Genomic DNA, 24,890 nt, shown 5'->3' with positions numbered 1-24,890 from the left:
CACCTGGAGGCCCCATAATGTCTAGGTATCTTTCTTTTTGACATATTAGCAATCTTTGTTGATCCTTGACTGGATCTGTTCTTTTACAAGGGTTTCAAAAAAGGTGATATTGTAATCCTGTCATTCCTTCATTCACTAACTGGATTACTTCTATAAATATTTCTATTACTTTCCTTCATACAGCATTTTGTTACCCCAAAATAAATTTTCTTTAGGAAAAACATGAAAAGTGATTTCTCCCTTTCAAAATCATGAATTGGTCCCTTCTCATCCACCAAAGAATGACCATGAAGTATTTTTCCCCCCAACTTATTTGAATTTATTCCATGTGTCTTGACCTATTCCATTTGTTTTTCTTACTGATGCTCAGATGATCTGATCTCTGGTGCATGGGAACGTCTTCAGGTCGGCGCCTGAGTCCTTCTGGTAGAACACTAGCAGACCGATAGTTTCCTGCTGTCATATGAGACAGAATGTTCCAAATTCATCTTGTACATTTCCTGCCTCAGACCCGGAAGCAGCCTTTTCCCTAGGGTGCTCTTATTCCTTTTGGTTTAACCATTGTTTTAAAGTGCTTGGCTCCTTTGAAGGTAAAAGATTGTTTGCCCACAAATAGGTAAATATTGTGGCTTGCACAGAATATGACAAATAGGAAAGTTAATTCATTTTGTATATTTGAGAGAAATTCTCTGTTTCCATTGACTTTTTGTCTATTGGAAGTGTGAATTAGTGTATTTGTGAAGGCATTATTTATTAATGCAACTTTTAAATACAGCTTCAATTAACAAGGTAAGAGCATTGTAATGTGCTATTTTTTCACACTGTAAATACTTAAAAAGGAACTTGCCTATAATTATAAATACCTTTTAATCCTAGAATCAAACAGAAGATAGTTTACGGAAAGAACTGATAGCATTACAGGAGGATAAACACAACTATGAGACGACAGCCAAAGAGTCCCTGAGGAGGGTTCTTCAGGAGAAAATTGAAGTGGTTCGAAAACTTTCAGAAGTTGAGGTATTTCAGTTTAACAGACACTAAATAGTAGTATGATTTAAAATTGTCAGCCTAAAATTGCTAACATTCCAGGACATTACAAACTTGGGTGATGTTATATGACTAGGAAATACTTCCTGTCTGTCAGGTGGGAAGGGGCAGAATGCTGGTTTCATTGCCAGGAATTCTCAACTGTGTGGTTACTGGTGCTTAGGGCACCCAATCAGGGACTAAGGAAATAGAAGGCTACTCAGGTAATCTGTTTTACTGCTTACTATTTGTACTCCACTTAGGATTCAGCCTCCACCCAGTGGACCATATGTGTCAGGCAATTGATCTCCTGTCGCCTAGTTTTGCTTTTCTTCCACGTGAGGATAGTCAGTGTAAGGCTGAGAACCCACTCCGCTGTTGCTTTACCCATCCTGCAGAGAGGAAAACAGACTGTGTCTTAAGTTTGGACACTCAAAGGGGAAATTCTCTCTAATGTCCTTTCTAAGTCTTTTAGGAACAATCAAAGTATGATTCTCATTGCTTTAAAAATAAGCTAATTGATAATACAAGTCATTCCTTCGAACCACAGCAGAATTACCACAGAAGTAATCTGTTGCTGGATTTAGTTAAAATGCCCCTTGTAAAAGAAATAGTAAACTTTAGGATAGGGATAGTGTCTGTAAGAGCCCTATTCCGTAGTGACTGATACACCACCATCAGGAAACAAAGTTGCTGGCCATCTAATAATTTTCTTAAGTTGATTACAAGTTATTAAACTTGCTTTCAAGAATTGGTAGGCTTAAAATATTTCCAAGGCTAAAAGTCTTACCCAGTGGCCTTCTGAAAGGGTAGTTGGCATCCTCTCCTCCCTGCCTCTCGTTTTTGTTTTTTTTCCAAATTCTTGTCATATGTCTGCTTTAGATGGAAATCCTTATGTCGTTTAACTCAGCCTTGAATAGTACATGTTGATAGAGTTACACTGTTTTATAAGGTGAATTTAGACTGTGCATGTATTCTAAATCAGTTGCCTGTAAACTTGAATTGCAGCGAAGTCTGAGCAATACTGAAGATGAATGTACCCACCTGAAAGAAATGAATGAACGGACCCAAGAAGAATTAAGAGAATTAGCCAATAAATATAATGGAGCAGTTAATGAGATTAAAGATTTATCGGATAAGTTAAAGGTATGTGTGTACTCAACCCGATAGTATGTTAGGCTAATAGTCCTTAACAGACTGGATAGTTTAAGAGTTCACATATTGCCGGATAGGTGCTGATGTAAAATTTGGTAATGGTTGAAATTTATAGTAAAAATAAGGTGTCAGCCCAAACCCTATTGCCACAGAAAACTGAAAGTCTGTAAAAAGCTGACATATTTCCTCCAGATGTGAATAAATACAGTTGACCCTTGAACAACGCAGGAGTTAGGGACACCAACCCCCTCTGCATTAGAAAATCCACATATAACGTTGTACTCCCAAGAAACTTAGCTACTGATAGCCTACTGTTAACCAGAAGCCTTGCTGATAACACAGGCAGTTGAGGAATGAATATTTTGTACATTTTATATGTTATATTTTATATTCTTACAATAAAGAAATAGAGAAAAATAATTACTATAGAAAAAAAATGTTTTTCCAAATTATCGCAAATCTCCAAGAAGTTTTCCTATATCTTTATTGAAAAAAATCAGCATGTAAGTGGCGCTGGACGGTTCAAGGAAGCCAGTTGTTCAACAGCTAACTGTAGCCAGTGCTTTGCAATAGGCATCTCTTAATGTATCCCAGGAAGTAGATGAGAATTAGCAACACCAAGGATCTTCAGACTTTCTTTAAACTTAAATCTGCTTGTCTTTAGGCAGTCCCAAGGCAGGGCCCAGCTTTATTAGTGCCCGAACAAACCCAGAGGGGACCTTGGAGTGAATACTTGTGGCTTCCGGGGAGGCTGTTGGGTCTCTTCCAGCAACCTATAGCTTTAGGACATTTAGGGTAAGGACAGACCAGACTGTAGGTAATGTCAAACTGGTCCTTAATATGTTATAACTGAGTTTGTGGAGACCCGTCTTTATATAATTCAAACCATGGATTGTGTGGCTAGAAGAATACATTTGTTAGAGAAGACCAGAGCATACCTCCGCTCTATGTGGTTGGCTAACCTATAATAGTTACAAAGATCGGTCTTGTTAAAAGGAGGTTATTTTGAAAAGTACTTGTAACCATCTATATTTCTGTAGCCCAACATAATTTTGTTTAAAGTTTCAGAATAAGCTACATTTTAGAACATACAAACTAATTGAAATAATAGTAATTTCAGGAGAAAAGTTTATGTATTTCCTTCATGAAAAAATGTGGGGTTTTTTTTGTTGACCTTTTCTCTCTGTATTGACCCTGCTTGCTTGCTACAAATTTTTCTCTCCGAGGTGATACAGAGACATGACCCCAGTGCAGATCACTCCTGACATCATTTTGGCATTTACAAATACGTTCTGTAGTGTTGAATATTCTCCTTAGAAGTTTGTGATGAAAAGCAATCCTGCTTTAGGCCTTTTAAAAGAAGGTCAGGTTTTATTAAATAACTGGATTTTCTTTTTCTTTCTCAACAGGTAGCAGAGGGAAAACAAGAGGAAATCCAACAGAAGGGACAAGCTGAGAAAAAAGAATTACAACATAAAATAGATGAAATGGAAGAAAAAGAACAGGAGCTCCAGGCAAAGATAGAAGCTTTGCAGGCTGATAATGACTTCACCAACGAAAGGCTAACAGCTTTACAAGGTAGGTCAGCTAGTCCAGAACTCGATTTGATTTGATTTTTTCTTTTTATCTGTGAAATATCTTTTTCTTGGACTTTTATTTACAGTACGGTTAGAACATCTTCAGGAGAAAACTCTTAAAGAATGCAACAGCTTAGGTAGGTGTCATCAGATTTCTTGTTTAAAGCTGAATTTTATCATTAAACTTTTGATATTTACTGTCTCACACTGGGTGCTTATTTTCTTTAAGAGGGATGTTTTACGCATTTGGTATAAAATATCTGCACTCTTTTAGAAAATCTCCTTTAACAATATGCTTGATTGCCACCAGTGGGCACCATTGTGTAGTCCTTGAGGTGAATGGAATTTCTGCATCTGAGATGTTCTAGTTAGAAAGATTTAAGAATAATACACACAGCAGGATCCTTTTTCTTTTGAGGTTCATTGATAGGCTACTAAATAGTTATGGCCCTTTCTCTGAGTTGGTAGGAAATGGCAATTGGAACCCTTCTTGTAAAAATGAATTTAAAGTGTTCTGTACCATCTTAATACAGGTAGGAATGCAAAATGCCATGGTTACACTTGAGACCGTTTTAAAGTAATACTTTCTTTGATCAGGCAATGACACACTGTCTTAATCCTAGGGGTACAAGTTGATGACTTCTTACCTAAAATAAATGGAAGCACAGGAAAAGGTAGTGTAAAAACATTAAATATTTTTCCTTCCTGATATCCTTTTACTATTTAACTAGGATAGAGAGGTCAGGGTTTTAAAGCTTTAAGTGTTTGGAATGAAAAGCATGCTATTCATAGACCATTGGATGCCATCTTTTCAATCAAGCTTCCCTTCATTTTGTAGTTCTTACTGCTATGAGCTATGGTTAGATATCCCATGTTATATGGAAATTTCAGTTAATCAAATAATAAGAAAATGATGAAGTTCAATGTTAGCATTTGCATATATAACATAACATAGCTCCCCCAACCACCCAACATATTTTTCAAAAAAACTGTACTGTCATTTTCTTCCATCAACTACTGCTTTCTGGGGATAATTGGCCCCCATTTCTAATGTTTGTATCCTGCCCCCTTCCCAGCCTAGAATTTACTTAGCAGCCCATTGAGCTCTTGGGCATGTAATAGAAACTGCTTTCTTTATCTGTCATTTCCATCAATCCAAGAAAACAGGGTCAGTCATTTCTGCCGTCTGAAAAATCCTTTCTTAGTTCTTGGTGCTGTGACCCTTCTTTCTGAATAGCTGGGGTTGTCTCTTGCCAAAAACAGCCACTCTACTTGCCAAGGATAGCCACTGTTGGTTTTCCTACTACTACACGGGGCGGTTTTCACCCAATAGCTGCGATACTTCCTCACTCATGACGATTCCTTCTCACCCTCCTCCCCTCCCCATCCAGCCGGCAGGAACTGAGCACCAGCCACGTGCCAGGCCTTTCACTAGAGGCTTGCAGTCCAGAATGAATAAAGCTGTTTTCTGTGTTTATGAATCTATATGCCTGTCATCTCAGTTTTTATACAGAAGTTAGTGGAAGACACTAAGGTCGATACCCAGAACTCTTGAGTAAATATTTTTCCATGTATCAGCGGATATCTTTTTAAGTTCTTGGACAGCGACCAACTCTGAAAAAATTAGGTGTTTTGTTTGTTTTTTTTATTTTTGGTTGATTTGTTTTAATCAACAACTGGCAAAATAGGCTCAAGTGATATATGTGAGCTGCAAGGTCAAGACTAATATTGCATGTATACTAAATCCTGAAACTCTAAATTTAAAAGAATTTCTTTGATCATTGTTATTTGACTATTCTATATATGTTTTATAAAACACACTATTTAAAAATTCCAATTTGAGTTTCATTTTGAGAATTTTTAAAGGTGTAGATTATATTCATTGCACCAGTATTACTAATTTCTGTTTATTAAGTGTATTTAGCAAACGTAAAATAACTTAGTCCTCATCTTCTAAAAGCTTGTTGGTCTTAAATGAATTTATATTTTCTGTTGTCATAATTTTGCCTTTTTTTCTCTTTTTGGCATGTATACTTTTTATTCATTTATTTTACCATTTCGACTTGAGTGTGTATTAATAATGTTAGTGTTATTAACTAACAACTGGGAACTATTAACTATTAAGCTGGGAACATTGTATTCCTTCCATAAAGAGAATCCTTTAATATACACTGAACCATCTTGATACTATTTAGAGTTATCAAATTACTGCCTAAAATTTTTTGCCAATTCCAATTAATTTAGATGAGAACTGTGAGAACTGTTGAAAACAACTCCTTAAAATTTAAGTCCAAATCAGATACATTAGGTACTTTAAGGTACTCCTTGCTATAATTATTTCTCCCTTGCCGGTGTGCTTTTTCTTTTTAGTGGTGATGAACTGAGTAGTGTGAGAGTGACTAATAGAATATTTTAAAGTAAACTGAGTAGTAAATATCTGGATATGTACAAAAGCTTCATTATATCAGATTTACTAACAGAGTGGATTTGGGAATACGATGGGTCTCATCTCAGTCATTTGTGATGTAATTAACAAATCAATTATCGTGCATTCCAGTATTACCAAAGTCCTTAGTCATATTGTGCTAGCAGACATTACATTAACTAAAATTGCTCTTTAAATAGGAGAGAACCAAGTATAGTTGTAAGAGAATATTTTTTAAAGTCTGGAGATGTTAAAATTAATGATACTTCTCTAAGAAACCCTATTTTTGAAATTACTTCAATCTAGAGTAGCTCCTATAAGCATAGATTCTGTACTGTAAAATTTTTATACCTTATCTAGTAAGTGTAATTTGAGTATATGCTAGAGGGTATAAAAAAGCATGTCCAATAGAAATATTATGAGAGCTATATACATAATTTAAAAATTTCTGGAAGCCACATTAAAAATATAAAAAGAAACAGGTAAAATTTTAATAATATATATTTAAATAATGTTTTATTTGAACCATTATATCCAAAATATCATTTCAACATGTGGTCAATATTAAAAGCTTATAAATGAAATATTTCACATTCTTTTTTCCTTCATAAGTCTTTGAAATCAGTGTGTATTTATTTTATACTTAAAACACATCTCAATTCAAACTAGCCACTTTTTAAGGGCTCATTAGCCACATGCAGCTAATGGTCACTATATTGGACAGGTAGTACAAAAAATCAAACTACATAGGAAACTCAGATGTTTAAATAAAACATATTTTAACTATTGTGGTCTCTATTATGTTTATGTATCTGTCTGTTTCTTTATATTCCTACAGTTCTGTTTGGTATCATAGACATGCCCTTCCCCCAAATATCTCTTCTTTTTGAATTATCAGTGACTTTTTTTATAGTTCGGCAAAATGAATTTGAAAGGGCCTAAATTCAAGTAATGGAATAATGAAGTGTCATGATCCAAATCCTTTATGTATGTTATTTGAAAAACTTCTCTCTCATGTCTAGGAGATGCCTTTTGTGGAAGTCATATATTTATCTTTTTATACTGATCTTGCATTTTATCTAAACTAGTTTACTAAGTTTTAATGTAGAGTCCAGATATTAAAATTAGAGTAGAAAAAAGGGTGATTTTTGCCTTACTGAGTAATGAATGGTGGGATATCCTGCATTAATAAATGTCATCTGAAGTCCTTTGATGCTAGTCTGAAGTTTGGTTTCATATAAGTTTTATAAAGTCCATTAGGTTAAAATTTGGTTTTCATATTTCACAGTAATGTTTAGTTTGAGTCTTGAGAATGTTATCAAAGCTTGGTTAAGATTTATGTAAAACAACTTTTTATCTTGGTAGTTACTCTTCAACTGAGGGCTCCTGTTTTTGTTTTTTTTTTCTTGGCTCCAGTTGGCAGATGCTGTTTGTTAGATTTTTTTTTTTTTATTTCAAATTTCTGTTGCAGTTAGCCTTTTTTCCTTTTGGGGGCTATCTTGTATCTCCATATAACTATATAACCCTACAGTTACATGAATTATATATAACCTGATGTATAGATGTACACTTACATACTACATGTGTGTAACTGCCACCTGGAGGCTCAGCACACCATGTAACTAGAAAAGGGATCGTTACAGATTTGAGTTTAAAGGGAAAGAAGGCTGCCGGGAAGGATGCCACGAGAGGGTGGTGAGCGATCACAGGAGGGGATGCCTGCCTCTCAAGCAAAGCTGAGGTGATGAGGGCTGAGGTGGGCGGACACGGAGAAGGGGAAGGAGGCTTTTACCATCCGAGGGGTACTGACTCACTGGCCTTTTTGGCAGGTTTTAGCGCCTTCACACCTTCCAAATAGTCATCATGTTGGAATGTATTTCTAACACTTGAACTTCCAAAGTCGACTTGGTAGTTTTGAAAGTTACAAATGTGTAATTGAAGGATGTTATCCAGATTCGGAAGTTACCTCCTCAAATCAAAGTATATAAAGATTTCCGTAAGAAAGGGGCTGAAACTTTTATTAAACTACTATGTTAGCTTTTGATTCTCTCCTCTTATTTGAATAAACAAAAAAAAAAACAAATTCTGTGTGAACTGAGCAGAACCTAACCAAGCTCTGATTTTTAAAATGTGCGGGCATTGATTTTCATCATTTGGGCAGAGATAGACAATGTAATGCTTTGATAGTATGTGGAGGACAGTTTAAGTGATTCAAAGGGAAAGACTATTTGTGGATCAAACTGTAAAATATCGTATCAGTTTCTTACAATTTCTCAGGCATTATTTTATGTATTCTTAAAATATTTATCTTTTACCTCTTAACTGAGACGAATCACTTTGAAAAGGGGCTGCCAGAAAACAGTCATTTGAGAACTCAAGAACAAACAACGTCTTTTAATTACGTAAGAGTATTTGTTAACCTGTCATGGAGAAAGGTGCATTTTAAAAGTGGGAGAAGCTTTTTAAAGTATTTCTGTGGTTTTCTTGGGCTCTTTGGGTAGAAATTGTACCTTTAAAAGCAAAACATTCAGGGTACAAATTAATGATTATATAATTATAATTTTCAGTCATTTAAATTTAACTCCAAATTTTAATACTGTTAGTATTAAGATATATTAAACTTTTATTAATCTTATTCAGAGTTACCCATGTTAACATATTTCAGTTTTCCAACTTTTGCTGTTGGTTTTCAAAAACAGCAACAAATTATGTCCTTAAAGGTGTTTCTTTCTTTATTAGAGCCCTTGCTTTCAAAGAATGGCGGGGACTGCACTTTTATTCATCAATTCATAGAATGCCAGAGTGAGTACAGAGTATTTTTCATGTTGATTTTAATGGAGTCAGGGGCTAAAACTGAAAAATGAGAGGAAAAACAAAGCTCTCCATGTGTTTGTCCCAGTAGAGTGCGCAGAGGGCCATCTTCAGACAGCAGCAACCCTTTCTGCACCGTGTCTGTTTCTCTCTTTGGAGAAAAATACTTATGTTGCATGTGCCTTCACAGATGGAGGTGAGCATTTCGAATTGCCCACAAAAAAAAAGAAAGAGGAAGTTTCAAGCTTTTTAATTAAAAATTATCGAACAGGGAATAAGAATGTCAAGCTCTAAAACTTTCTGTGTGGATACTTAAGCTTTCGTAATAACACTACCTTGTTTTATTTAAATTGAGCTTGTATCACAGACATGGATTTTGAGGTTCTTAAATGATTAAATGAAGCCACAAAAACAATATTTAGTTTGGGCGCTTAGATCTGAAGATAGCCCTTAGGGAGGCAGATTTCTAGGGAAGAGCAGCAATAGATTGTCCCTGTCTGGCACCAACTGCCTACCCTTGGGAAGTTGTACGAGGCAATCTTTCATAATATTTTAAAGATAGATAGTTTGGCTTCAGAAGTGATTTAGATCTCTGCTGAATTCCGAACAGAAGTATCATGAATTCCCTCGTACTTGAAAACCATGTGGCTGCTTAATCTCTAATGATCATGAGGCTGTGATACTCTGTTGGTCTTAGTGACAATTAAAGGTCACTGTGTGTAGTAAAGATCCATTGATGGTATCTATAGCTATCAGACACACACCTAGTTAGGCATTTTTCTCTTCCTGTTTGCTCTCTTTTTGAAGTGAGTGGTTTTCCAAGTTTCATGCTCATGAATTCCTTTTGGGACTGTGCACACTTGTGTGGTTCACCCCTCCTCTCCCCTCAAACACACACACACTCATAATCCCAAGAGCACTTGTGGGTTTTAAGGGTCACACCTGGTGATTACAACAGACAGAACCCAATAGATCAAATGTTATATTCCTTAGAGATGCTTTAAGGAAATCTGGAATTTCATTTACTAGTTTTAGATGACCTGTTTTTGTCCATTTTAGAGACTGTAATGGTGAATGTAAGTTTAATATTACTTTGAGGCAAATTGTATAATAAGCATGGTGTATTTCTTTGTCCTTTAAAAATTTTTCATAAAGCAAAGATCAGTGAATCTTTTTGTTCTCTACTGATAACTAAATCTCATTTTTATAGGAAATTGACATAGGAATTTGAGGCAAAATAATTGATATCCACTGAAACCAACTAAAAGTAAAAAAGATTATCTAAAATATAAATCTTAAGGGGAAGGATTTTATACTTAGTTTTATATGTAATCATTTTTTAGTAAGTTATTTTTATTTTGAACTGTTGGGATTTATATAATTTTTTGGATTTCTTTTATAAAAGTATAGTTGATATACAATATTATATTGGTTTCAAGTATACAACATAGTGCTTTGACAGTTATATACATTATTAAATGCTCACCCTAAGTAGTGCAGTTATTACCTATCAACATTGAAAGGTGTTACAGAGCTACTGACTATATTCTGTGTGTTGTACTTTCATCCCCGTGACTAATTTATTATCATGATTGAGATTTTGTGCCTCTTTATCCCTTTCACCTGTTTCACCCACCAGCCTAACCAGTCACTTCTCAGTATCTGTGACGCTATTGGTTTTTTATTTGTTTTGCTTTAGTTTGGTTTTAGATTCCACATATAAGTGAAATCATATGGTATTTCTCTTTCTTTGCCTGGCTTTTTCATTTGGCATAATACCCTCTAAGTCCATATATGCTGCTCCAAAAAGCAGGATTTCTTTCTTTTTTATGGCTGAATAATATTCCATAGTATAAATGTACCAGTCTTTTTTTGTTTAATAAAGTATCAGTAATACACAATCTTATGATGGCTTCACATACACAAAACAGTGGTTCACCATTCTCCCATATTATCAAGCCCTCACCCCCTCCATTGCGGTCACTGTCTATCAACACAGTAAGATGTTATAGAGTCCTTAATTGTATTCTCCGCGCTATACTACCATCCCAGTGACCTACCTATATTGTGACTGCAGTTATAGTGCCCTTAATCCCCTTCTCCTTCCCCACCCACCCTCTCCAACCCCTCCCCTTTGGTAACCACTAATCCCTTCTCGGAGTCTATGAGTCTACTGCTTTTTTTGTTCCTTCTGTTTCACTTTGTTTTTATACTCCACAAATGAGTGAAATCATTTGGTATTTGTCTTTCTCCACCTGACTTATTTTACTGAGCACAATACTCTCTAGAGCCATCCATGTTGCAAATGGGAGGGTTTCTTTTCTTTTTATGGCTGAATAATAGTCCATTGTGTATATGTACCACATCTTCTTTATCCATTCATCTACTGGGACTTATATTTTGAGCCCAAAGAAATAGGAACAGAGAACTATCAAAAAAAAAGTTTTACTAAGTTATAATTTACTAAAGTCATGTAAAATATTATTATAAGACATGTAAAATATTTAGCTGCAGTGTAACACAGGGCAATGTTTGTTTAAAAAAAAAAGAAAATGGTGTTTGAGGATTTTTCTGTATCATAGTTATGAAGGGGAGGAATGGACCAAATAAACATTTAGAGACAGAGCAGATTATGTAAATTACAGCAATCTGTTTAATGGGGATATTAGCCAATAAAATGATGTTTACAAGGACTATGTAATGACATGGGAAAATGCTAAACATGGGCCATAGAGAGAAAAGTGAGAACATAAAATCCTGTTCTTGTGGACAAAGAGTCAACCAAAGAACTGAAAAAATAAAATGCAAGTATTCCTAGACATCTGAATTCATTGGGCCCCTAAGTGCAAATCCTGGACACTTGGACTGTAAGTTCAAGTAGCTAGGACTATAGCCCATTATCTGAATCTGCTTGGTTCCTGATTTTCGGTAGCAAGGAGCAGAGTTTAGTTAATGGGGGTACCAATTATATCTCAGAATTTTCCAGATCTGTTTGACTACTTAAATTTGGACAGCCAGACTTGGCATACTAAGAGTTACCTCTGGTTTCATTTCTGGTCAGAAGGGATATTTTCATTATTTTATGACAAGCTGGCATTATAGAAATTGTGTTTAGGAAGTATTATGGCAAGCAAGGCAAATTCAGCAAAAATCTTACTTGTAAACTTTTGAAAACAATTTTGGATTATTTTTTGACAAACATGCACAAACTTTTCTGCCACTGTTTTCATTGACAGACATCTTGGACTGATTTATGATCTTGAACATGAAATGTATGTTTTATAGGCAGTGGTACTTCACATTCTTGTTTCCAGGCTTTTAAAACATTACCTAGCTTCCATTATTCACTGTGCTTGTACAGTATAAATTCACCTCACGTTTTAAAAGTTAGAAAGCAAATAATTCACTTCTGTAAGATTCATCATGTTTATTTTTAATATATTGACAGATTTTTTTCAGTCTTTGTGTATGAACCCATAAGAGAACGATTTTGGTTGCTGGCTCTCTCCATTTACAAGGTGATCTTGAAAGAATTAAATGAGTTGGAACACGTTTCCATTTGTTTTCCTTTTATGGTAAAACAATCTGTGTTTCTTTTCATTCTCTTTTAGGAGAAAAGCTTTTAATCCCAAGCAAAGCAACTGGGTTTTGAACAGATTTAAATATAACCTTTTGCATAATTACAAAACTATGAAGTAAATTTTCTGTATGAAAATACACCAACTAAAATCTAAAATTAACATGCAATGTTAATTAAACTTGCTAAGAAGCTCTAGCAATATTTTCTTCTTCAGGGATTCAGGCTTGAGGTCTGGTTTAAGCAGAACTCCACATTCCATGTTCCCTGCAAATTTTAGTTACTCAAGGTTTACCATATAAACTCAATGGATACATTGAGACTTTTGTGTTCTGCAAAAGAAGTGTTCTGCTTTAACAACTCATGCGCCTCTAAATCTGTTTCATACCTATTCCGGGAACTCCGTCACTTGAGTAATTTGTAGACTGAGTGAAAAGATGAAAGGTGAAAGGTGGCGAATATTAGGATGTAGAGACCTGCCATCACTTCCTGGACATCGAGTGAAGGACAGCCTCCTCTGGGCGGCTACCCACGTTTTGGTTTCTCTGGCTGCTATTGTCAAGCTGAGCGCAGAGGCGTTGCTGCTGGCTGCCCTAGAAACTTTCCTGTGGTTCCCTTTGTAGAGAGAAACTGCCCACAACCCCCAGGGCATCTCCCTTTGATGATGGCTTTAACAAGTGCCCTGAAATCCCATTCATGCCTTTGTATCCTTAATCCATGCTCACTGTGAGATTTAGTGGTTTTTATTACTATCAGGTAAAAGTCTAATTCTCTTAATATTTCACATCTTACTGTTTTTTTTCCTGATTTTTAAAAAATTCTCTCCCTGCCCGCCACCCCCATTGGAAATGACTTGTCACTGTCTGTGTGTGCTTCTCTTCTTCCCTCCCCCGTTCTCTTAGAGTTTTGCTCTCACGCAGAAATCACCTTATTTGGAGTAATGCCTTGAATCACACGAGTGTTGCTGGTGTGCCTGTTTACTTTTCTTTCTCTAAGAGAGCAGCCTCTCAGAACAATCTCTGGATTATTCTGATTACATACTCTACTTGAAACAGGTTTTTAAATTTTCATTTTTTAAACTTATATTTCTCTAAGTCAAAGTAGTTTATTTATGACAAAGAATAGAAAACACTTGGTGAGGTTGGATCCCTGCTCACAGTGGTTTATGTCCCTGTTATAGGAAAACTCTTGAGTTTAAATTACATGTTGCTGATTTTTTTATTTCTTTGCTCTTAGAGTAGTTGTCCAATGTACAATATATTGGAGGATCTTTATGTGTTGTTCGTTTGTACCAGTCATTTCCCCAGCCAGCTAGCTTTCCAACATTTCTGCCAGATTTTCTTCTGGTATAACTGCACAGAAGGTAGTCTTAAATTCATGCCAACAGCATTTTGGGATGTAGACTGCTTCTTTTTTAAAAAATTATCTGTATTCTTGAAATTGGTCCATTTCATTCAGTTTTCAATCTCTCCTTGAACTCTACTTTTTTTTCCCTCTTTCGTTCCTAAGACAACCTCCTACAGCAAGAAGTTCTTTAACTGATTTTATTTTGTTGCAAAAAAATAAATAACCTTGTGACAGTCGGTATATTAATATTAGCGACCTCACAGAGCCTCCCCTGCGAGGTTCTAAATCTCTGTTTCTACTTGGTGAACTAACTGCTCTGTGAAGGGAAGGAAACTGTTCATGCTTGATGTTAATTGTTGTTTTTTACCTTGGCTGTGTCTTGATGTTAAACCTAATCTCACTTGCTTTGTTGTACTTCCCTTTGAGGAGCGTTTACATGACTTTAGCTCATTTTTATTTATGATGTTGGGCGTTGGAGCAGAGAAACCCTGATGTGAATTACGATTTGGTCCCTCAGTGGCAGAGCGACTCTGAGCAGTGTGACACCTTTAAACCTCAATTTCCTCATTTATAAAATGGGATGGTAGTACCTACTTCAGAAGATTATTATGAAAATTACATGAGCTCATATTTACTAAGCACTCTAAGTAATGCCTGGCACACAGAAATACATGCCATCTAGTAGGTAGAAAACTTTGGAGTTGGGGGGCAGTGGAGAAGGTGTTAGTGGGAGCTTTCTTGTTGAGGAAACTTGTTTTTCTCCTTTTTACTCCCTATCACAAGACAGTGAAAACTGATCGGTCTAGCTTTATTGTTCCTGTTAAAGTAATATGCTTCTGACAAGCTAATAATGGTCTAACTTGTTAATTACCAGTATGCATGCCATTTAAAAAATGTGGTTGCAGGCACATTTTGATGCCCTAGTTATGACATCTTTTGAATGTAACCTATGAGATTTGGAGATATTTTTCAGGGTGGAAGTCACCATGGTAGATCATATAGTTATTTTATATCCACTGCTCTTCTCTCCTGTCAGTTTAAGATCTCTGCAACTCACATCAGGCTTTGGGAGTCAGTGCCATTCGAGTTTATCTTCTGCCTTCAGCTGGTTGTAGCTGTCAGGTGAGGAAGGTAGCTCTTGGGCTTTAGGAAATTAACACTGCCTCAGCACACCTGTGCTCCCCTTCACCTTCTTTGAATTGCATTCATTGTTCCATTTTTATTTTGTGCTGCATAGTATTATAGTTAGTACATAATTTATTCTTATCAACCAAAAAAGTAAATTTGGTTGTGTTCTGTTTAGTCTTTGACAAGATTTTATAGTTTTCGCAACTCTCATGGTTTCTAACTAAACTAAGGTTTAGGTGTTGGTTCTCAGATGTTGTCAAACTTACTATACCCATGAGTTTAACTCCTTGCTATGTTCTCTGCAGAAATGCCTACATACATAGATGTATATCAGGTACAAATTCAAGAGTGTTTGGCAGCAGCATTATTCACAGTAATTCAAAACTGGAAAAATAAACCAAAACCTTCAGTAACAAATAGATAAATACTGAGATATATTGGATGAAAGAAACTTGACACAAAAGAATACATATTTTAGTATTCCATTTACATAAAGTTCAAAACCAATCAGATTATATTATTGTCATACGTATTTGGGTAGGGTGACTATAAAGAAATGTAAGGAATTAAAAAGTCATAAAAGTCAAGATAGTAGTTACCTTTATGAGGTTTTGATTGGAAAGGGAATGTGCCAGACCTTGTTGAGGGGGGAGGGAGTGTTTAGGGTCTGTTTCTTGATTTGGGCTGTAGTCATATGAACATTTGCTTAAAAAAATGTATTAATCTGTATCTTTGTGCTTTATGCCCCTTTGTGTGTGTTATTTTCACAATAAATAAATATGGTCTTAAGCTAGCAAAAAGTGAATACCTATCTCTCTAGAGTATCCCTCAAAAAGAGGGACTCTTTAAAAAGAAAATGCCCTGCTTTATCTTGCAGTTGTGCTAAGGCAAATAGCCCTTCCGAGACGTGCAGTTGCCGTTCCGTGGAAGTTTTCTTTGGAATCGGAGTGGTCTCTGACTTTCAGAACTCCTCAGGAACTGAGCTGTCTCCTCCAAGTCTGAGACCCAGTGGTTAGAAATTTAATAGAAGCGATATGCTTTTCCTTAATTCTTTAATCATAGGCTACTAACAGTTCACCAGATTTGGTAGCAGAACCTTAAATAATTTCGATAGTGGTAATAGGAGCAGGTAATTGTTATTTAGCCTTAAAAGCTAGTACTGTTCAAAACTCCTTATATGTATCTAATCCTTAGTTTTTTAGAATGAGAAAAACATTCAGTAATTTTTCCAGGTTTGATCCCTTTCAAAACAGAAGCTCGGTTCATTTACTCAGCAAATATTTATCAAGCATCTACTAAGTATATACCAGGCATTTAGCTGTTGGGAGTACAGAAATGAACAAGACCATGGAGTTTATATTCCCTTTGAGGAAACAAAAACTATTAAACTAATAATATGTCAGTACTGATGCGTCAGTGATGGGTCCACTGAAGAAAAACATAAGATATAAGGCAATAGGGAGCAACACAGGTAGTATGTGAGATTTGAACACATTTGGTGGGTCTAAATGAGTTGTACATGTACTTGGAGAAAGAGTGTGTGAGACAGAGACAGTGTGAAAACCCAGGGTGGGTCTAAATTTGGAGTTTTAGAATGATAAGATTACCTGTCTGTTTTTAAGAAAATAAAGGACCAGATAGTAAGTATTTCAGGTTTTGCAGGCTCTAAGGTGTTTCTTACAGCTGCTAACTCTGCCCTTGTAGTGAAAAGCAGCCATAGGCAACATAAATGAACAGACGTGCTGCCTCCTATAAAACTGTATTTGCCAAACAGGCAGCAGCCTGGATTTTGCCTGTGGGGTTGCCGTTGGCTGACCCCTGGGCTTGATCATATAGGCCATAGGTTATGGTAGGGATTTCTGATTTTGTTCTAAGGATGAAAGGTTTTTGAGCAACAGATTACTGCTAATGTGTGTTCATTTTTTAAGCAAGGTGGTACTTAGATCTTCAACATACTAGAGAAAGAGTGGAGTAGTTTTCAGTGTCTGTATTTACAGCACTTTTTTTCCCTCTATTCATGTAATGACATTTGTGGAACCTGTGTTATGTGTCAGAGTTGTGTTGGGAATTAAATTATGAGTAAGATACCTCCCTGCTGTCACTAGACCCAGAATTCCTAGATTTATCACATTTATTTTGGTAATCCATAAGGCATACCTAGTACTGTACCTGGGGCATAGTAAATACTTGAAGGAAGAGTGTATTCCTCAAAGAGTTCCTAGTATGCTGGGAAAGGTGGTATGAAGCTAGAAGACAGTGGAATAATGCTTTCAAAATTCTAAAGGAAAGTTATTTCCTGTAGAGTTGTGTGTTCAGTCAAACTGTCAAAACAAATGTGAGGGTAGAACAAGAACATTTTCAGAGGAACAAAGTCAAAGAGTTTTACCTTCTCTCCACCCCTTTTCAGGAAATTTTCTGAGGATATGTTACACTAAAACTGGAAGTAAAACAGGAAGAGGAAGATTTGGAATCTGGGGGCAGGGGAGTTTGCACAGGATGCAGCCCAGGGCAGAGCAGGAAAATTAAAGGGCTGGCAGAAGGGAAGGATGGGATATATAATGTGGCAGATTACCTGATATGCTTGACAATATTGAGAGTTTTATGGTTCTATAAGAACTTGGGCTGCATTTGAGATAGATACAGAAAAAAATCAGGAAAACAAAACAAGGTTTATAAGCTCCAAAAATACTAACTGTCCTACAAGAGAGAAAGATAATCATAGCATGTGGTATGACTCAGGTATAAGGAAAAATTGTCAATAGAAATACCGATGATAGATGGACAAAATGTAACTCTAATTAGGATGATAATCAGCTATAAGAGAGCTTAATCATTTATGAGAGGTTGTCAGTAAATAAAGTATAAAATAGAAAAATAGAGAAATAGTAATATATTATTTAGAAATAGGAATGCAAATACCTGAAGAAATGGCTAAAAGTTAAAAGTTGTTGCTCCTAGGAAGTGAATTTCAGGAATGAAGACTAGGATAGAGGACGGGTAGGGCAGTTTATGGTATACATCTTGTAGGACTAATGTCTTTTAAAATTACCTAAATCCATTTGACTTGTTTTTTTTTTAAAGAAGGCAGAGGCAAGTTTTGGCACACACTGCAGTAAGCCTATATGAATGAAAATTATGAAAAGGAGCTGTGGACTTTGGCAGAGAGGAGGTCACAGTGACCCTGGAGCAGTTTCAGTGGTTGAGTGACAGGTGTGGACCAAACTGGAGTGAAGAATGAAAGAATAGAGAAATTATTTCATATACGGCAAAAGTGTAAATTCAAGGAGACCAACTGACAGAGGAGATTAAATGAGGGGATATACAGAACAGATATATAATCATCCTCAGTGAAATACAGAATATGAAAATCTGACTTAGAATAAAACAAGCTACACTGTACATTTACAGAAAACCCCCCACAGAACACAACAAAAGATATTTTTAAATTTCTTTAAATAATTAGCTCTTCTACAATGATTCATTTTACTGAAACAGATCATAGAGGCTTCTCTGCTGAATTGTGCCAATAGGGAAAAGTAGCTATTGATATAATTTGTATGACTTCTTTATTTAAATAAAATACCTTCTCAGAATTCCTCTGTTTCAACTTAACATCCTTGATTTAAAGAGGGTCACTCTGTTCTGAGTCCTTTAAAAAAAGCACTAGGCTTTTAAAATAAGGTGTGAAAACTAATCAAAATAAAAGGCAAAATGTTCTTCTACCCCTAGATTTCTGCATTAACCTGATTCTCTATTTTAGTTCAAGTTCTCTTAGCTCCCCTTCCAGGTTCAAGCTTTTGTTCAAGCCTAGTCATGGGAGTAATGCTGTCATCTTTAAATTTGGTCATGGAATGTGTTACGCTGCCCCGCTCAGGGAAATGCTGCTGGGCTTGGGCTCAGATAGTAACGTTGATTTTCTTTGGCAGAGAAGCTGATCGTCGAGGGGCATCTGACCAAAGTGATAGAAGAAACAAAGCTTTCAAAAGGTTCGTTCCTCTGTGAGTTTTCTGTGGGATTTTTCTATGGGTTTTGACAGCTCTTTTGAATCAAGGTTAGTACACATTTGTAAGGTCAGAATATTTCAGCTATTGCTCTATTTCTTACAGCTCAGGAAATGGCAATCCAGGAACAATATCAAATGATAATACAGAATAGTCGGAGTTCTGTTTTAAGAAGGATTATCTTAATTGGAAAGTTTCTTTTAATGGGTATATATGTGTGGGTTTTTCTGAAATGTTTGGAATAGGTTCCTTTAGGTACTAAAGATTTGTTGCTCTCAGTCTCACTTCCAGCATTATTTTTAGCTTTGATCTCAAAATTTTAATCAACTACAATGTAAATCTTTTTGAAACAATAGGCGAAAAGTGCTTGTAGTTCTGATTTGTGGTCATTCCTTGTATTTAATATTTTCTTAATTTTTGGCATCTCAATTTGGTTTAAATAAAAGTGATGATGTAGAATCTTCTTACGTTTTATAATGAATAGTCCTGTAATTGCCTGAAGTAGTTTATTCTGTTAAGTCTTTTCTGTTACAATTGTCAGACTTAGGCAAGAAAAGTGAGTTTTAAAACATCATATTGTCAAGTCACTTTTATTATGCAGAGGGAAGTCAAGCAAATAAGTCTGGTGGACTGTGCTTGTTATCATCATCTGACTTCCATCAGAACACACCAGTATAAAATTTAAAACTAGATTCACGGTCATTTTGGTCAATGAATGACAAAAGCTTGGAATGCTCAATTTCAGTACATTCTGTTCTATGAAAGTAACTGGATCCTCTTGGATTTTTACAATATTTAAAAGGATAGTGTTATTTCAAATATCTAGTGGCTTCCATTCTGAATTTTAAACACAGCAGATGCCATATTTGGGGAAAGAATGCATAGAAAATGCACCACCAACATTGTTCTGGCAACCGGCATTGAGTTTCAGAACAGTGAACTATTTTTAGTGCATGTGGCAACTTATTTCATCTTATTAAAGTACGATGAGAACAGATTTGAACATAGCTTTTACTTCACCACCTACATTCCTACTCAGGTCAGTTGGTTGAATAGCCAATACTTTGAAGTGAAGTAGAGCCTTGGGAAAAGAATCAGTTCTGCTTTAATTAAAGACAAGTATCTTGCTACCTAAGTGCTTCAGTTTAATGTGTTGTGAATTAGAATGTATTTGTTTGAAATTATGTGATGCCATTATTTTAAAAGGTGGGGTGCAATCTTACTGATTCCCTTTTGAAACATGGCCATAAAATAGGTATTGAAAACTTTAAAGAACATGCTTTTTGATCTAGCACCACTTGTGAGTGTTTATGTTAAGGAACAAGCCAGGCAAATATGCAAGGCTATGGTACGTGTTTCAGTGTTGTTTTGAAAGCAAAAATAGGAAAATGGAAGTGTCCAATGATAGGGTGTTTACTGAATAAATTGTAGCATGTAAGCCCATGCACATGAATAGAGTACGTTCTTTAGGAATGATAATGCAGATACGAGTTTTATATACCCAGAGATTTTTCTGTCAGCAGTCAACACTACTAACACTTCTCACAGTTAACATGCAGAGGTACACTAACCCTGGTAACAAATTAGATGGTGAAATAGTTGCATTTTAAATGCCTTATATCTGACTATAAGGTATTTTCTTTTGAGTTTGGCTGAATTGTCTTGTTTTTTAAGTGCTTTTACTGGTGATGTCTTTGGTGGAATTTTCTTCTCTGCATTGAAAATATCAGTTGCTAGAAATTGCCAGTTGCCAGCTGTTACAAGTTTTAGTATTTCTTTCAGATAGTCCACTTAAGCAAAATATAATCATGGTTTGCATATACTTTTTATTTAAGCCCTAACTCAACTTGCAGTCATATGTTTACTGTAGCTTTGGGGTAAAGTAGAAAGAAGAATGAGGAGGTAAAACAACCAGTTTCAACTCCACTTTCTACCACTCACTAGCTATCTGCCCTCAAGCAACTTAGGTTAGCTCTTTAAACCTCAGTTTCCTCATTTGTAAAATGGGATGAATAATATTTAACTTGGCAAGGTTTTGTGGGAATTTAATGAAATGTTGCTTATGAAGTAGGAAGCATTTCTGGTGTCCAGCAAATGTTCTTTCCCCTTTTGATCCTCAGCCTTGCTTTCTCTTCCAAGTAATGGTTCTGGTGATGTAGGACGTGGTCTGCGGCCAATATGTTTGCTTTGCCCATTCTTCTTTATGTTTACTCAAAGGTACAATGGGAATATAGCAGTTAACAAGACAGACAAAAATCTGGACCCTTGTAGAGTTTTTATTCGAATAAGATCTCAGTAGGAGATATGGTCCTAGCTTGAAGGCAATTTTACCTTCGTGGCTAATACTCTAAATAAACAAAAGGTCTTCCTAAGCTAGAAGAATACTTTAGAAAATATATTCTTGGTTTACCTCAATATCTTGATCATAAAACTGCCAAGAATGTTAACATCAGAAGAGAATCATTTTTTTCTGTTTTCCATTCTGCTCTCCAGGGTGGTTCCTTTTCTATGTATATGTAGATTAGATGTGTTAGCCTGCCTTATTTGAGGCAGTAACTTTGTAATCAAAACTAGAACATTCAGAAACCTCTGATTAGAGTACCCTGTGAATGAGCCAGAGGTCACAAATTAGATCCTCATGGGCCTCTGTGGTCAGTGACTTCACTTCTAATCTAAGCTCCCTGTCTCTCAGCAGCTGGCCTTTGACCAGAAATGGCGCAGAAAGAGGCAAAAAGCTTCTTGTAATCCATCCCCCAACCCATTTCACAAATTCAGCCACAAATTCTAGGGGTGTTCTTAAGCAGAATAGCCATAACAAGTCATATTTTAATATTACATTAAATAATTGACAGTAATAGTTTTAGAGATGTTGCTGACTACTTTCAAAGTGGAAAATATCTCTTGCCTTAGTTGATTATAAAACATTAGATATTCACAGTTTTTCAAACAGTGGATGACTATGTGGAGTTATCAAGTAAGTGTCTGCCTTTCCCCTACCTGCAAAAATGTATCTGCTATAGATCCTTCTTGACTTGAGTAAATATATACACCTAAAAATTCATAGCTAAATGTATATCAATTTTCAATCTAAATGGGGTCATATTATACGTACTGTTCTTTAACAGACTATTTTACTTAATAGCACCGAATATATCTTGAATTATTTTCCATTCCATAATGAACAATGCTACAATGAATATCCTTGTCTATATTATATTAGTCTATTTCCTTAGGAAAAGTACTAGAGGTGGATATGCACATTAAAATTTTTTATGCATTTTACCGCAATTAATATAGCCAAGTGTCTAACATTATTAAAAATAATCATATGCTTAGTAAATTTATAATCTCACTAAGGAAATAAGGTATATATATATATATATATACACACACACACACACACACACACACACACACACACACACACACACAGAATGATACAAAATAGAACATGATTAATTGCAAAAACATTTGACACAGAGAAGATGCAATAAAAGGAGCAGTAGGCTTGAGAAATGAAGACGTCCTTAGAGGCAATGGGGCTTAAGCTATATTTTACAGGATGAATAGCAATTCAAGCAATGAATCACAGGCCATAATGAGCTGACAAGCCTCAGCCCTATAAAGTGGCTGGCCTAAGTGAAGCAGAGCTCATGTGGGGATTAATGCAGGGCCCAGATTATAGCTAAATTATGGGATGTAAAGCTTGGCTGAGGCCTTGTAGAGAACAGGGAGATGGCATAGGATTGTGGTCCAAGAAATTAGCACCTTTGTAAATGCTAAACTAATGCTTACCCTAGTATACACAGGTGTACCATTACAGATGAGGCTCTAGGGCCTAATTAATTGCAATCATCTTTAATGAATTGTTGGGCTTACACTTAGGATTTTGGAGAACAATTTGTTGAAAACTAGGCCTAGGATGTCTTCATTGGACCAGGCAGCACACCACTTGGAAATAATTTTAAAACTTCTTTAAGTTTTTTTTCAGTGTGGTTCAGGTATAATTGTATTTTCTTTAGATATAAAAGGTCGTGATTTTCTTGTTTGAAATGTTACTTTTATAACAACTGTGATTTTTTTTTATTTTTTAGAGTTTTGTTAAGAGTATAATTATTACTAAGGCAACCTAAGTGGTATTTTTATATAACAGAGCCTTTTCCTTTCATGATCATATACTGTCCACACTATCCTGGGAATTTTGCTGCATTTGTTGCTGTTCTCTGAATATGTTATTTAGCAAAGCTTGCTTCATTTTTGTTTCCAGTTGGCCAGTGGACAGCCTTGAACCAAAGCCCCAGCCCTCTCTGCACAGCAGGCATGATCCACATTATAAATTAATATGAGCTCCGTGTAATAACCAGCATTCCATTTTGGACTAGAGTGGTGAAGAAGTAAGAGACTCAGTGACCTTAGTTAATTTTAAAAGTATTTTGCCTACCAGTAGATTTAGCGCACGCATAGCCTGCAGCAGTTTTATGGATATAAGCTTTTTAATTGTAATGAGATTGTTTTTATTTTTTTTTCTTGGTAGAAAACCAGGCAAAAGCAAAGGAATCTGATTTATCAGATACTCTGAGTCCCAGCAAGGAAAAAAGCAGTGACGACACTACAGGTGAGTTTTGACCTAAACACATCTATAGATGTTATTGTGGTTATCCAGCAGTTTGGGTATGCAGGCTACTGTGAGGGGAGATTTCCAAGTCTGTGTCTGGGGAAAGCACAGCGCTACCATTTATCAAATTACTTCCTTGAATCTTGGGTTTATTGTTAAAACTACTCTCAACTACCCAAATGCAGTAGCTACACAAATTTCAGTTATTTCTTTTGAGAGTGGCAGCTTGCTGACTACTGTTTGTAACTGTCTTTCTTTTTCCCCCCTGCAGACGCCCAAATGGATGAGCAGGACCTAAATGAACCCCTTGCTAAAGTGTCCCTATTAAAAGGTACTTTAACCTGTTTTTAGGGCATTTTAAACCAGGGTATTAGATTCACCCTTTGCCACAAAATCAATCCCATGTATTATGTGAAGTTTTAAGTTTTAGTTAAAAGATTAAGATAGGTTCTTAAAGTAGCAGGAACTAAAATTTAAAAGGTTGGGTTTGGTGCCCCTGCTTCAAACAAAAATACTTAAATCGTAAAATAATTTGGATCAATCAAGTTTAATGAAGGGATTACCAAGGGAAGCCTTGAGGATGACTGGCCCAGGCACCAGTTGCCAGCCTGTCTTTAAATGTCATCATAATTCCCAGCCCTCTACTGGTCTGCACTCTGCCCTTCGGTGTTGGTGAAGTGTGCTTTTTTTCCTAGTGTCATTGTAATAAATCGAAGGTAATGTTTGCACAGCCCAGACATCTTATCTTAGAGCTTTTCTGATTCTTCTCAGAAATGCAGTAATGATAGTATAAAAATGTTGTTACTGATACCAAAAAAATGTCAGAGCCCCTGGGCTTTTGTGGAAGCATAGTGAACAAGAGGGGAGGTGGATGAGTGATGAGCACCCATCATGCAAAAGTCGGTGTCCTTAGGGTCTTTTTTACTCTAGAAATCTCTAGAAGTCTTTTTAGCAGCTGAGTTCAGATTGATTCCTAAGGAGCATTTGTGATTGTGTGGATTATGTTCAGGTTTTATTAGTGCTTTTGTGATTTTATGTTTCAGATTTTCTGTGTTAGATTTTGTTTTTGTCTCATTGCCTACCACCATGCCAAATGTTCAGTGGAACTCAGATATTTGGTGAGAGAGTTAATAATAGACCTCTTCTACCTAAGTTGCATCAAAGACCCCAGGAGCATTAGGAAAGTTGCACACTCTAGCCAAGAAGCTGCGAGTCAAAGAGCTTTGGG

The 24,890-nt window shown here is 36.0% G+C and overlaps 1 protein-coding gene across 38 annotated transcripts in view; it reads left to right on the top strand.

Moving 5' to 3' along the window:
- The window catches only part of SLMAP (sarcolemma associated protein), a 120,845-nt gene that overhangs the window by 72,144 nt on the left and 23,811 nt on the right, over positions 1-24,890 (top strand). For 7 of the 38 annotated variants that reach the window (XM_036878540.2, XM_036878518.2, XM_036878519.2 and 4 more), the window contains exons 8-16: positions 877-1,017; positions 2,035-2,172; positions 3,591-3,759; positions 3,845-3,895; positions 4,382-4,432; positions 8,923-8,985; positions 18,973-19,032; positions 23,582-23,662; positions 23,934-23,993. In XM_036878540.2, the coding sequence (XP_036734435.2) occupies positions 877-1,017; positions 2,035-2,172; positions 3,591-3,759; positions 3,845-3,895; positions 4,382-4,432; positions 8,923-8,985; positions 18,973-19,032; positions 23,582-23,662; positions 23,934-23,993 (814 nt within the window). The other 31 variants (XM_036878549.2, XM_036878550.2, XM_036878534.2 and 28 more) reach the window with 12 other exon arrangements.

Source organism: Manis pentadactyla, chromosome 1 (genome assembly GCF_030020395.1).
Source record: "Manis pentadactyla isolate mManPen7 chromosome 1, mManPen7.hap1, whole genome shotgun sequence".
NCBI lineage: Eukaryota > Metazoa > Chordata > Mammalia > Pholidota > Manidae > Manis > Manis pentadactyla.
The sequence above is the reverse complement of the archived record's forward strand: the minus strand, read 5'-3'. Positions and strand labels throughout refer to the sequence as shown.